The sequence below is a fragment of the Loxodonta africana genome, chromosome 7, assembly GCF_030014295.1.
Source record: "Loxodonta africana isolate mLoxAfr1 chromosome 7, mLoxAfr1.hap2, whole genome shotgun sequence".
Lineage (NCBI taxonomy): Eukaryota > Metazoa > Chordata > Mammalia > Proboscidea > Elephantidae > Loxodonta > Loxodonta africana.
In genome coordinates, this window is record NC_087348.1 from 79,297,485 (window position 1) to 79,309,679 (window position 12,195).

The 12,195-nt window shown below is 40.8% G+C and overlaps 1 protein-coding gene across 1 annotated transcript; it reads right to left on the reverse strand.

Annotated features, from left to right (window-relative positions):
- Window positions 1-211: 211 nt before the first annotated feature.
- Window positions 212-1,536, reverse strand: LOC135232155 (olfactory receptor 56B4-like). The gene has a single exon (XM_064289481.1). It carries the CDS (start codon window positions 1,166-1,168, stop codon window positions 212-214), a length of 957 nt encoding a protein of 318 aa, XP_064145551.1. The 5' UTR covers window positions 1,169-1,536.
- Between the last annotated feature and the right edge of the window lie 10,659 nt (window positions 1,537-12,195).

Below are 12,195 nucleotides of genomic sequence, written 5' to 3' on the forward strand. Positions count from 1 at the left end.
TAGTTTTTCTGCTCTTACCTAGTCACTTATTTCCTAGGAAATTTCATTGTAGTTTTAATATGCATATTTTGATTAGTGAGGTTGACAGTTTCACAATTTTCTTGATCTTTTTTTTTCCTAGTGAGAGGTGAAAGCAGAATCACAGCTCAGGAGTATTGAGAACAAAACCCCTGTGCTTTCCTAAAGTCTTCATGGTCTCCTACAGCTGGAGTTACTTGGTGGACCCATCTTCACCCAGGCTAAGTAGTCTCTGGAAGCCCAGTCTGAGCTCCTGCATCCTGAGCGCATAGACCATGGGGTTGAGTGCAGGAGGGATGACATTGTGCAGCACGTTGAGGAGCACAGGGATGAGGAGAGCTTTTTTCTCTGCTAGATGTGTGACAGACAGCACAATGATACCTGAGTAGAAGAAGAGGATGAGGATGAGGTGAGAGCTGCAGGTGTTCAGAGCTTTGGACATTGCTTCTGCTGAGTTCAGCCTCAGCACAGAGTGGAGGATTAAAGCATAGGAAGAAAACACCAGAGCCATATCACTCCCAACCAGGATCCATGCTAAGACCAGTTGATAAAATTTGTTCAAAGTAATGTCATCACAAGCTAGGCTGATAACTCCCAAGTTAGAGCAGAGGCAGTGCTCAATCTTATTCCTGGAGCAGTAGTGTCGCTGAGCAGCCAGGGCAGGCACTGGGATGGTCAACAGGGCACTCCTGAGCACCATGAACCCTGTGACTTTGACCACAAAAGCTTCAGTAACTATGGAGGGGTATCGGAGCGGGTGACAGATGGCTACATATCTGTCCACTGCCATGCAGAGGAAGATGCCAGATTCCATGCCGAAGAAGCAGTGGATGGCATAGATTTGAGCAAAACACTCAGGGAGGCTGATGGCCTTGGAGTCAAACCAGAAGATGGCTAGAATCTTGGGCATGATAGTGGTGGCCAGACCAATATCTACCACTGCCAATATTTCCAGAAAATGGTACATGGGCTCATGTAGTATGGGCTCATGTTGGATGGTGATCATGATGAGGAGATTGGCACCAAGAGCTAAGAGGTAAAGTAGAGCCAGGGGCAGGGCGAGCCAGTGCTGCCAATTGTGAATGCCTGGGAGACCCATCAGGATGAATTGAGAAACCTGAAGGCTGGAACTGTTGGTGGAGGTGAACATGGCACAGGTGCTCTACTCTCAGTTTCTGTCCTTAAAACTGAAAGAGGAAGAAAGTTGTGTTTGAAAGCACAGCTTAAGACCCTGATTAGAGACCACCCTCTAATGACCCAGTTCCTTTTGTCATGACTGAGCCTAAAATTTTCTTTGAGACATTCCACAGAGAAGCAGCAAAGAAAGCCCATATAAGTTTTAAATAGAAAGGTTGAAATAGGCATTTGTCGTCTTCACTCATATGTCTAATAAACCAAACCAAAACCAAACCCACTGCCATCGAGTCGATTCTGACTCATAGTGACCCTATAGAACAGAGTAGAACTGCCCCATAGAGTTTCCAAGGAGCACCTGGTGGATTCGAACTGCAGACCTCTTGGTTAGCAGCTGTAGCACTTAACCATTACACCACCAGGGTTTCCATATGTCTAATAAGCAGGTCCAAATCTATCAACAATAATTTTACTACTAACAGATAAAAAAAAATAGCAAATACTAATATTTGGTTTATACTTCCGTTTTTCTGGTTTATTTTTAAGCAGTTTATGTCATTATATAGAGATACATTTATTATTTTACCTTTGTCTCTAAACAGTATGTTCTAAGATAGAAAGTAAGTACTCAGTAAAAAATTGTTGAATGGACGAGTAAATGAATGGAAGTCTTACCAATATCATTAAAAACTATTTGTAATCTTAATTTTAATGGCTGTCTTATATTTTTATTTCTTTATTCTATAATTTACTGACCAATATGATGCTATTATTTTTGCCAGCTATTCACATTATTTACTTTGAATAGAATTTCAAGCGATAAAAAACTCATATATATAGATGGCATAACCATATTTAACTTTTATTTTTAATAGTATTTCAACTGGAAGATGTAATATATACACATGGTAAAAATTCAAATAAAATGAAAAAATACAAACAATGGAAAGATCGCCCATGCTTGAACCTCCTAAGTTCTTTTTCTTTTCACCACAAGCATCCAGTAGTATCAGTTTCTTGAGGATCCTTCCAGAGATAGCTTTTGCATGGACAAGAATATATGTGTATATTTCCCCATAGAAGACAAAAACAAATGTTAGCATATTAATTATATCCTTGTTTTCTTTCCTTTCCTTTCTTTTTTAACTTAATTATCTTGGAGTGGGTTCCACATTATCATGTATAGGTATGCCTGATTGTTGTGTTGCAAGATTTTCTACATACGGTAGGGGAGATTCTTACTAATAACTTCAAATAATTGTTTTTTAAATAAAAAAGACTGGTTGCAGTTTTTTTGGGTATTATGTTAAACATATAAATCAATTATGGTCTTTACACTATTGACTCTTTCCACTACACCATTATTTCCATTTAGAAATCTCATGCATTTTCCTTGACATCATATGAGTCTCACAATTAAAAAAAAAAGTATATATATTATTTCTATATTTAAAAAAATTTTCTCATTATTACTTTTTCCCCTCTTTATATTTTCTAGCTAGTTATTGTTGCTTAAGAAATTCTTTGATTATTATTTTAAAGCATATTCCAAAATACAGTTTTTTAGCTATGAGCTTTTCAGTAAGTTCTCCTTCTTGGATTTTTTCTTTGTTTAGTAAAACATCTTACTTACCATTACAATAACTTTGAGTCATGTATGCCCTTATTTTCATCCTCTTAAAATGTTTAGAATTTTCAAAACAATATAAAAGAACCGTGAGAGTCAGCATCCATATTTGGCTCTGAACTTTAAAGAGGCTCTAGAGTTCTGTCTTAAGCGTGGTATTGGCTACTGCTTTTTTGATAAATCATCTTTATGAATTTAGGTAATTTGACATGTACTTCTAGCATCAATTGAAAATAAAATCAGAAATGAGTAAGTTCAATGAGTATTTCTTTTCAGGAGTCTTGTGTCCACAATGTAAAATGAAAGCTCTCCTTATTTCCTCAGTCCCTTGGAGCCCTGGTGGTGCAGTGGTTAGGAGCTTGACAGCTAACCAGAAGGTTGGCAGTTCGAAATCACCAGCCCCTACTTGGAAACTCTTCGGGGCAGTTCTGCTGTCTATAGGGTCACTATGAGTTAGAATCGACTGGATGTCAACGGTTTTGGTTTGGTTTTTGGTTCAGCATTTAGAGTGTCTCCTCTGGGTCAGATTTCATGAGTTGGGGGGTTAGCTGCACTTTCCTATGGTAGGGACTTCCTTTCTTAAATGTCCAGGGGAGAGGTCATTACCTTTCTTATCATTTGTTCTCCAGTCCTCAGGTCTTTGTCTCTGCACAGGTAAAGATCTTGAAGGAAAAGAGGGCTGGAGTAGGAAGAATCAAACCAAGGAAGCACACTGAGAAAACCAAAGACGGAGGAGAGAGGCAAAGACAATCAGGACAGAGATCTAGAAACACAGAACAAGGAAACTGTCTCCTCCCCCTCACCTTTGGCCCCTTGGTTACTCCTCACAGAAATGTCCAGGAGAGATTCTTTCCAAATGGAACTGTCTTCTGTAGCTGCTTCTGTTCTATTGGCTATAACTCTTTTATGTCTTTGTTGCTGAGAGAACATGTCTGCCTCTCCCCTGGGGCCTGGGCTGTTGTACAAATTGGAGCCCTGAGATGATCTGGACCTTCTTTGCTACTCCCTAGGTCCTCCATGAGCCTCTCTCTAATCTTTTTCCTAAACGTGCAAGCCTTGGTGATTTTACATTGCAGCCCCAAATGGATTCCATTGATCTTAGAGGTGCATCAAGCTCAGCTTAGGGAACAGAGTACTCAGCCCCCAGTCTCATGGGAAGCACTATTAGATGGGCAGCTCTGCAGTGTTGAAGGTTTAGGAAGAGGTGTCCCTCCTCTTGTTTCAGTCCCTGAATGCCTGCCCTTCCCCCTCCAACACCCAGGCCTCCCTTCAGCCTCTTTAGGGAATATAATGTAGCAGTTGTACCTCTTCTGCTTTATGTTTTACCACATCCTTTCTCATCTATATAAAAAATGCAGACGCCTCCTTGGCTAGATATCTTTTGTTTGTTCCTCCAGATCTATTTCTCAGAGATATTAAAGTCTATGAGCTCTCCTGCCCTCTGGGAGGCTGAAAGACTGGTGGTTTGAACACACCTAGAGGGACCTCAAATGAAAGCCTAATGATCTGCTTCTAAAAGGTCACATCCTTGAAAACCTGATGGAGTGCAGTTCTATTCTGCACACTAGGAGTCACCATGAATCAGAGCTGATTTGACGGCAACTTAATAACAACAGCAGAGTCCAATGAAAAGGTCGGCAGTTCCAATTCACCAGCTGCTCCTTGGATACCCTATGGGGCAGTTGTACTCTGTCCTATAGAGTCGGTATGAGTTGGAATTGATTCATTGGCAATGGGTTTCATTTTGTTTGGAATAACAACAACAGGATATAACAAAGTTACAAACCAAAAATACGGTCAAATTGGCTTTTATATTTGCCCATGAATTTACCTTTACTGGGCATCTTTATTTCTTCATATGGCTTCAAGTTGCTGTCTAGTGTCCTTCTATTACAACTATAGGAACTCCCTTTGGCATTTCTTGTAGTGTAATAGAAGGGAAAACAACAGAAAAAACTCCACCTCTTGCAGCCTTTGCAGATTGGTCCTGCACTGGCGCACTCCTTCAACACTTAGGCTTACAAAGAACCTAGACATCAGCTTGAGGTGAAAGTTTAGGATTTCCTCAGGTCTTTTCTGGAGATAAGTTGTCACTGGTTGACGCAAATGTTTGCGATAAAATAGTAACCTGAAGGCTGGCTGTTTGAACCCACCCAGCAGAGATGTGGGAGAAAGCCTGGAAGTCTACTTCCATAAAGATTACAGCTAAGAAAACCCTATGGAGCAGTCCTACTTTTTAATGTGTGAGGTCACCATGAGTTGGAATTGACTCAAAGGTCAGGGGCTTTTGCTTTAGTTTTTGAACCTGAGGGAGCCCTGGTGGTACAGTGGTTACGAGCTATGGCTGCAAACCAAAAGCTTTCAGCAGTTCAAATCCACCAGCTGCTCCTTGGAAACCCTATGGAGCAGTTGTACTTTGTCCTATAGGGTTGCTATGAGTAGAAATCTACTGGGCTGTAAGGAGTTTTATTTTTTGTTTGTTTTCTTTGTCCTGGCTGTGACCCCAATACCACCCAGCATGTTTTCTCCTTTTTCAAATGGGCAACTGAGAGCTTAACATAACTAAGACCATGGTAAACCTATAAGTTGTTCTTCCTCTGTCTGCCTCCTCACATACCTCTGCTAATGACTTTGTTTTGACCAAATGTTAATGACTTTGTTCTTTGTTTTAAACTGATGCAAATAATTTTTTGTTCTGGTGGGACTACCTGTGGCATACAACCCTCACAGGAAAGTTGGAGCCCAGGTATTGGATATGTATGTCTTCAGCGTAATAAAGAAATGTCTGGCAGGGGACTACAAAGACACTTGTAACCCTTGTAAGATTCTGTATAAGCTCTAATGTAAAACTGCTCTTTGGGACTCCCTAGAGACAGCCTGTGTTGCTTCTGGGTCCCCGGTGATGTATACATCTCCTCAATAAACTTTCTCGCTCTTTCTGACTTGGAGTATGTTTCATTGGCTTGACTGCTCCAGGGCACAGGCCCTAATCTGGTAACATGGCTTTCTAAATTTCCCACTCGGATGCTTTGGAATGTCCCAACTTCCCAAAGACATTCTCTTATTGCTCCTTGACCTTAGCCCTAAGCTTTTTTTTAAAAAAAAAATTGACTTTTCTTGTTGTTGTTGAGGATATACATAGCAAAAACATGCACCGATTCAACAGTTTCTACATGTAAAATTCAGGCACTAATTACATTCTTTGAGTTGTACAACCATTCTCATGTTCCTTTTCTGAGTTGTTCCACCCCCATTAACATAAACTCACTGCCCCCTAAGTTTCCTACCTAATCTTTTAAGTTGCTGTTGTCAATTTGATTCCATATAGATATATAAACCAGCACAAAGCAGACACTGTTTTATTTTTTTAGATTGCTAATCCTCTTGACACTGCCTTGTTGCTGACAGTGAAGAAGACTTGAATCACTGACAAAGATCAAAGACCACAGCCTTCTGTATGGATTACACGTCAACATAAAACAAAAATCCTCACAACTGGACAAATAAGCAACATCACGATAAACAGAGACAAGATTGAAGTTGTCAAGGATTTCATTTTACTTGGATCCACAATAAACATCCATGGAAGCAGCAGTCAAGGAATCAAAAATGCATTGCATTGAGCAAATCTGCGGCAAAGGACCTCTTTAAAGTGTTGAAAATCAGGTGTCACCTTGAAGACTAAGGCACGCCTTTTCCAAGCTATGGTGTTTTCTATTGCCTCATATGCATGCGAAACCTGGGCAATGAATAAGGAGAACAAAAGGAGAATTGATGCCTTTGAATTGTGGTGCTGGTGAAGAATATCGAATATACCAGGAACTGCCTAAAGAATGAACAAATCTGCCTTGGAAGAAGTACAACTAGAATGCTCCTTAGAAGCAAAGATGGTGAGGCTATGTCTCACATACTTTGGATGTGTTGTCAGGAGGGGATCAGTCTCTGGAGAAGCACATCATGCTGAGTAAAGTACAGGATCAAGAAAGAGAGGAAGACCCTCAACGAGATTGATTGACACAGTGGCTACAACTATGGGCTCAAGAATAACAATAATTGTAAAACAGTTTTTTGTTCTGTGATACACAGGGTTGCTATGAGTTGCAGCTGACTTGACGGCACCTAACAACAACAACAACATAGTAGTTACCTGTTAGAGCAGTTGGTGGTGGTAGCTGGGCACAATTTAGTTCTTCTGGCTCAGGATGGTGGAGGCTGTGATTCATGTGGTCCATTAGTCCTTTGGACTGATATTTTCATTGTGTCTGGTTTTCTTCATTCTCCTTTACTCCAAATGTAGATATATTTTATATGGCCATTTGCAAGCAATGTTTTGCTTATCTGGGGCCTCATTCCTTTCCATATAAAGTTGGTGATTATTTTTTCCATTTCCTGGAAGAATGCTGTTGGTATTTGGATTGGGAATGCATTATATCTGTAGATCATTTTGGGTAGAATTGACATTTCCACAATGTTGAGTGTCCTATCCATGAGCATGGTATGTTTTCCATTTATGTAGGTTTCTTGCTGTAGTGTTTTGTAGTTTTCTTTGTATATGTCTTTTATGTCCCTAGGAGCCCTGGTGGCAAAGTGGTTGCAGTGATCGACTGCTAACGGAAAGATGGTTCCATGGGAGAAAGATGTGGCAGTCTGGTTCTGTAGAAATTTACAGCTTTGAAAATCCCGGGGGAGGGGGTCTCTATGAGTTGGAAGTGACTCGATGGCAGTGAGTTTTGGTTTATGTCCCTGGTTTTTTTTTTTAATCTTTCTAAGGGTGTAAAAACATCATGGAGGCCGTGTCTGACCTCCTCCAACCCCACAACAGGGAAGGAGAACCAAGATCCACAGCCCAAGGCTGATTCTTATGAGGCAGAGGTCAGACATGCCTTCTCTCTCTGCCATTTTTACCAAGTCTGACACCAACCATCCCTCCCACAACACTCTCTGCTTCTCTGCTGGGTTCCATAATTCGTTACAATGTCATACAGAACTCAAAGACCATACTCATGATTATGAGGTTTATTTAAGGGAAGTAACGGTTACAATTCCAGCTCAGGAACACTCAGGTTACAATTCTTTCATCAGGACAGCCTCTTCTCAACTGAGCTCACAGGCATGCCTCTCCCTGGTCCTAGGCCCCTGCCCAAAGGCACTCAGTTTTCTCTTTCCATAGGCTGGTGAGCCCACCACATTGTCTCCTGATGCTGGGTCTCTCCTGCTACCACTTCTCACCCTCTTCAGGGTTACAACTTGCTCTCTCTCAGTCTTCTGCCTCCAGGATTTTCTCAGCACAGGGATCCCAGGTCCATAGGATGTGCTCTCTGCTTCTGGCTGTTCTTCCTTGGTAGTGGTAGGATCCTCCCCTCATCTCTGGAATTGACTAGTAAGGGAAAACTGACCAATCCCCTTGGTAGGCTTCAATTACCCTATCACACAGTCCCACCGAATCACTTGGCTAGAAGGGCCACACACGGTAGTAATTAATCGCACCATAAGGGGCTATTAAAAATGGTATTGTTTTCCTGATTTCCTTTTTGAAGTTGTCTTTGTTGGTATATAAGAATCTGAGTAATTTTTGTATATTGATCTTGTATTCTGCTACTCTGCTAATTCTTTCTATGAGTTCCAGTAGCTTTCTTGTGGTATCGTTGGGATTCTGTACGTATATGATCATAACACTTGCAAATAGGGATAGTTTTATTTTTCTTTCCAATTTGGGGACCCTTTATTTCTTTTTCTTACCTTATTGCTCTGCCTAGGACTTCTAGCCCAATGCTAAATAGGAGTGGTGATAAACGGCACCCTTGTCTTGTTCCCGTTCTCAAGGGGAATGATTTCAGCCTCTCTCCATTGAGAATGAGGTTGGCTGTTGGTTTTGTATAAATGACCCTTATTATATTGAGAAATTTCCCTTCTATTTATATTTTGGAAACCCTGGTGGCATAATGGTTAAGTGATTAAGTGCTACAGCTGCTAACCAAAAGGTTGGCAGTTTGAATCCACTGATCACAGCTTGGAAACTCTATGGAGCAGCTCTACTTTGTTCTTTAGGGTCACTAGGAGTCAGGATTGATTCGATGGCAATGGCGTTTTTTTTTTTTCTATTTTATTGAGAGTTTATCAGTTGGTTTTAAGGAAGGTGTTATTCAGTTTCAATATATTTGATTCTTTTTCCTTGCTTTTCCTGTTAATGATTTCTGATTTTATGACATTGTGATCAGAGAGAATGCTTTTTATTATTTTTATGTTTTGGATTTTATTGAGGATGCTTTGTGGCCCCCCCCCTTTTTTTAATTGAAGGTTGCTTTGTGGTCTATTTTGGAAAATGTTCCCTGTGTGTTGGAAAAGAATGTATACTTTGCTCCTGTTGGGTGGAGAGATCCACATACATCTATGAGGCCAAGTTTGTTCTGTTTTCTACTGAGAGTGGAGTGTTGAAGTCTCCTACTATTATTGCAGAACTGTCTATTTCTCTCCTCAGTGGAGTCAGAGTTAGTTTCATGTATTTTGGAGCCCTGTCATTGGTTGTGTAGATATTTATTAAGGTTATGTCTTTTTGGTGTTTTATCTGTTTAATCATTAAATAATATCTTTCCTATAAAAAGTGGATTTTGCCTCAAAGTCTGTTTTATCTGTGGTTGCCACTCCTGCTCTTTCTTGGGTACTGGTTGCTTGATATATTTTTTCCATTCTTTGATTTGTAGTATAACAGTGTCTTTGTGCCTAATGTGTGTCTCTTGTAGATAGGATATCGATGGGTCATGTTTTTTAATCTATCCTGCCACTCTCTGTCTTTTTATGGGTGCATTTAAACCATTTACATTCAGTGTGGTTATTGATCTTCTGTTGCCGTTGAGTCAATTCTGACTCATAGCACACCTATAGGACAGAGTAGAACCACCCCATAGGGTTTCCAAGGAGAGGCTGGTGGATTTGAACTGCTGACCCTTTGGTTAGCAGCTGAACTCTTAACCAGTGTGCTACCAGGGCTTCATTGATAGGTATGAGTTTATTGCTGTCATATTGTTGTGCTTTTCTGGGAGGGTGCAGACATTTTCTTTGTTCCTGTTACTTTCCCGTGCTGAGTTCTTTTTGTTTGCGGATTTTCCTTTCTTTTCTTTCGTTATTATAGATCTCGTGTTTACTGAGTCTTTATGCCTTTCTCCCTCTAGAACTGGGTTAGTACCCTTAGCAGCTGCTGCTCCTCAGTGGATGATCTGAATCTGGGTACTGGCCATACCAATCTAACCTGTGCTAGTGCCTTCCAATATAGCCTGTGTTGATCTCTCTTTTTCTGACAAGAGATTATCATTCTCAAAACACACAGGTCTAACTAAGTCCTGAGGTATAAATTTCATGTGTTCTTGTTTTTTCTTTTGCTTCATAGAACATTATTTTTCCCCACAGGGAATTTCTTCCTGAATTTGAAGAATACATGAAGAATCATGCATGACATCTCAAGTCTTCTTCTCTGAAGATGAACACATTAAGCTTTTCCCATACTTTTTCACCCAATGTAAAGATTAGATTCTTCATAGTCTTTAATGTCCTCCCATGGATTAATCTGGCAGCATTGTCAGGAGTTGTTTTGCTTATTGAGTTGAGGGTCACATGTCAAGTGGTTACTTAAGAAGGGCCAGAGCTGGTGAGTAATTTTTACCAAGTTCAGATAACATGTGAATGGCAATACCTGCAGGTCATAGCTCCAGTCTTGGCCTGGTCTTCTACCTATCATTTCAAATATAGGCACAGGAGACATTTTCCGTTTTCTCCAGCCTTGTTCTACTTTCTAATTAATGCTCCACCTTTCCTCTCTTGTTCCACCTATCTTACTTGAGGTCTTCTATGGTAATGTTCTGTGTCGGTCCTGGGGATGCCTATTCCTAGCTCCTGTCTTCTCCTTCACCTTACCTGGCTCAGATCTTTCTGGGTCATCAATCCAAGATGGTTCTATTCCCCATGACTGGAAGCCTCTCCTTGCTCCTGGCTGCAGTGCCTTGGCTCTCTTCTTGACAAGCCAACCTGGAGCATACTGTTCAAAATATTCCCTGCTCAGGATGTTCTCTGGGGGCTCTAATAAGAGGAAGACACTTGTTAGAATTTTGTTTGAAGAGAAAGGAGAGGTACTAATTGGGGCCTAGGTAGTAGCTTCATCCTGGGTCCCTACAGGCAATGCCTGAAAAGGTGCCCCTTAACCACCCCATTCTTAGAACTTGGCTGGTAGCTTAAATTCTCATTCCCCTGTAGGGAAATCAGTGAAGATCTCTGGTGAATATTTGCTAAGGGTAGGCCCAAAGAAGAGGATTACATACAGGGTTTATTCACAAATTAACTTTCTCCTGATCTTCCCAGAACTGGACAATTTGATAGTCTGTCTGGGCTAGAATTGCATACTTCCAATGCAACTAGGGAAAATCAGTCATATAGACAATACTGCATAAGCTGTATCTGGAACTTTGTTTTTATATGGACGCAGACGTGTGTGGGATTGAGTGTGTGAGAATTCCTCACCCCAAAGCAGCAAACATTCTTCTAGTCCTGCATCAACAGTAGATTATTTGGAAGGCTGTTCCTCTCTGAAGCCGACATTGTGAGTGATGGGGAGCATTTCTAGAGGCAATTAAATCTTGAGTTCCAGATTCATCAGGTTTTTAGACCCCTCTTACCTGACAACCCATTGGCCTTATCTCCTTTTATTTACTTCCCTAATAGAGGTAGAGGAGCTATACCTATCATGTCACAATGTTCCTTGAGGCAAAAAGGTAGAATGAGGAATATTTACTGGTTCCTGAGGGAATAGTTGGGACACCAGATATAACTGTTTCTTATAGTGTTGTGAAGACACCATTATGGCCCACAAGGCATGGTGGTGTGGGGCTTAAAGATGAGCTGCTTAGAGGGTAATTTGAAGCAAGTACTCAGGTGGTTAGAGCCACATTTCTTCTTTTTAATTGTACTTTAGATGAAGTTTTACAGAAAAAAGTAGTTTCTACTTAAGCTTTTAGTACGCATATTGTTTTCTGACATTGATTGCCAACCCCACAACATGTCAACCATCTCCCTTTGGGTTCCCTATTACCAGATTTCCTGCCCCCTCTTGTCTTCTCTTCCTTGCCCCTGGGCTGCTGTGCCCATTTAGTCTTGTTTTGTTATGGGTCTGTCTAATCTTTGGCTGAAGGGTAAACCTCAGGAGTCACTTTATTACTGAGCTAATAGGAAGTCCAGGGGCCATGCTCTTGGGATCTCTCCAGTCTCTGTCAGACCAGAAAGTCTGGTCTTTTTTTTTTTTTTTTTTTTTTATGTGAGTTATAGTTTGTTCTACATTTTTCTCCAGTTCTGTCCAGGACCCTCTATTGTGACCCTGATCAGAGTAGTTGGTGATGGTAGCTGGTCACCATGTAGTTGTGCTAGATTCAGTT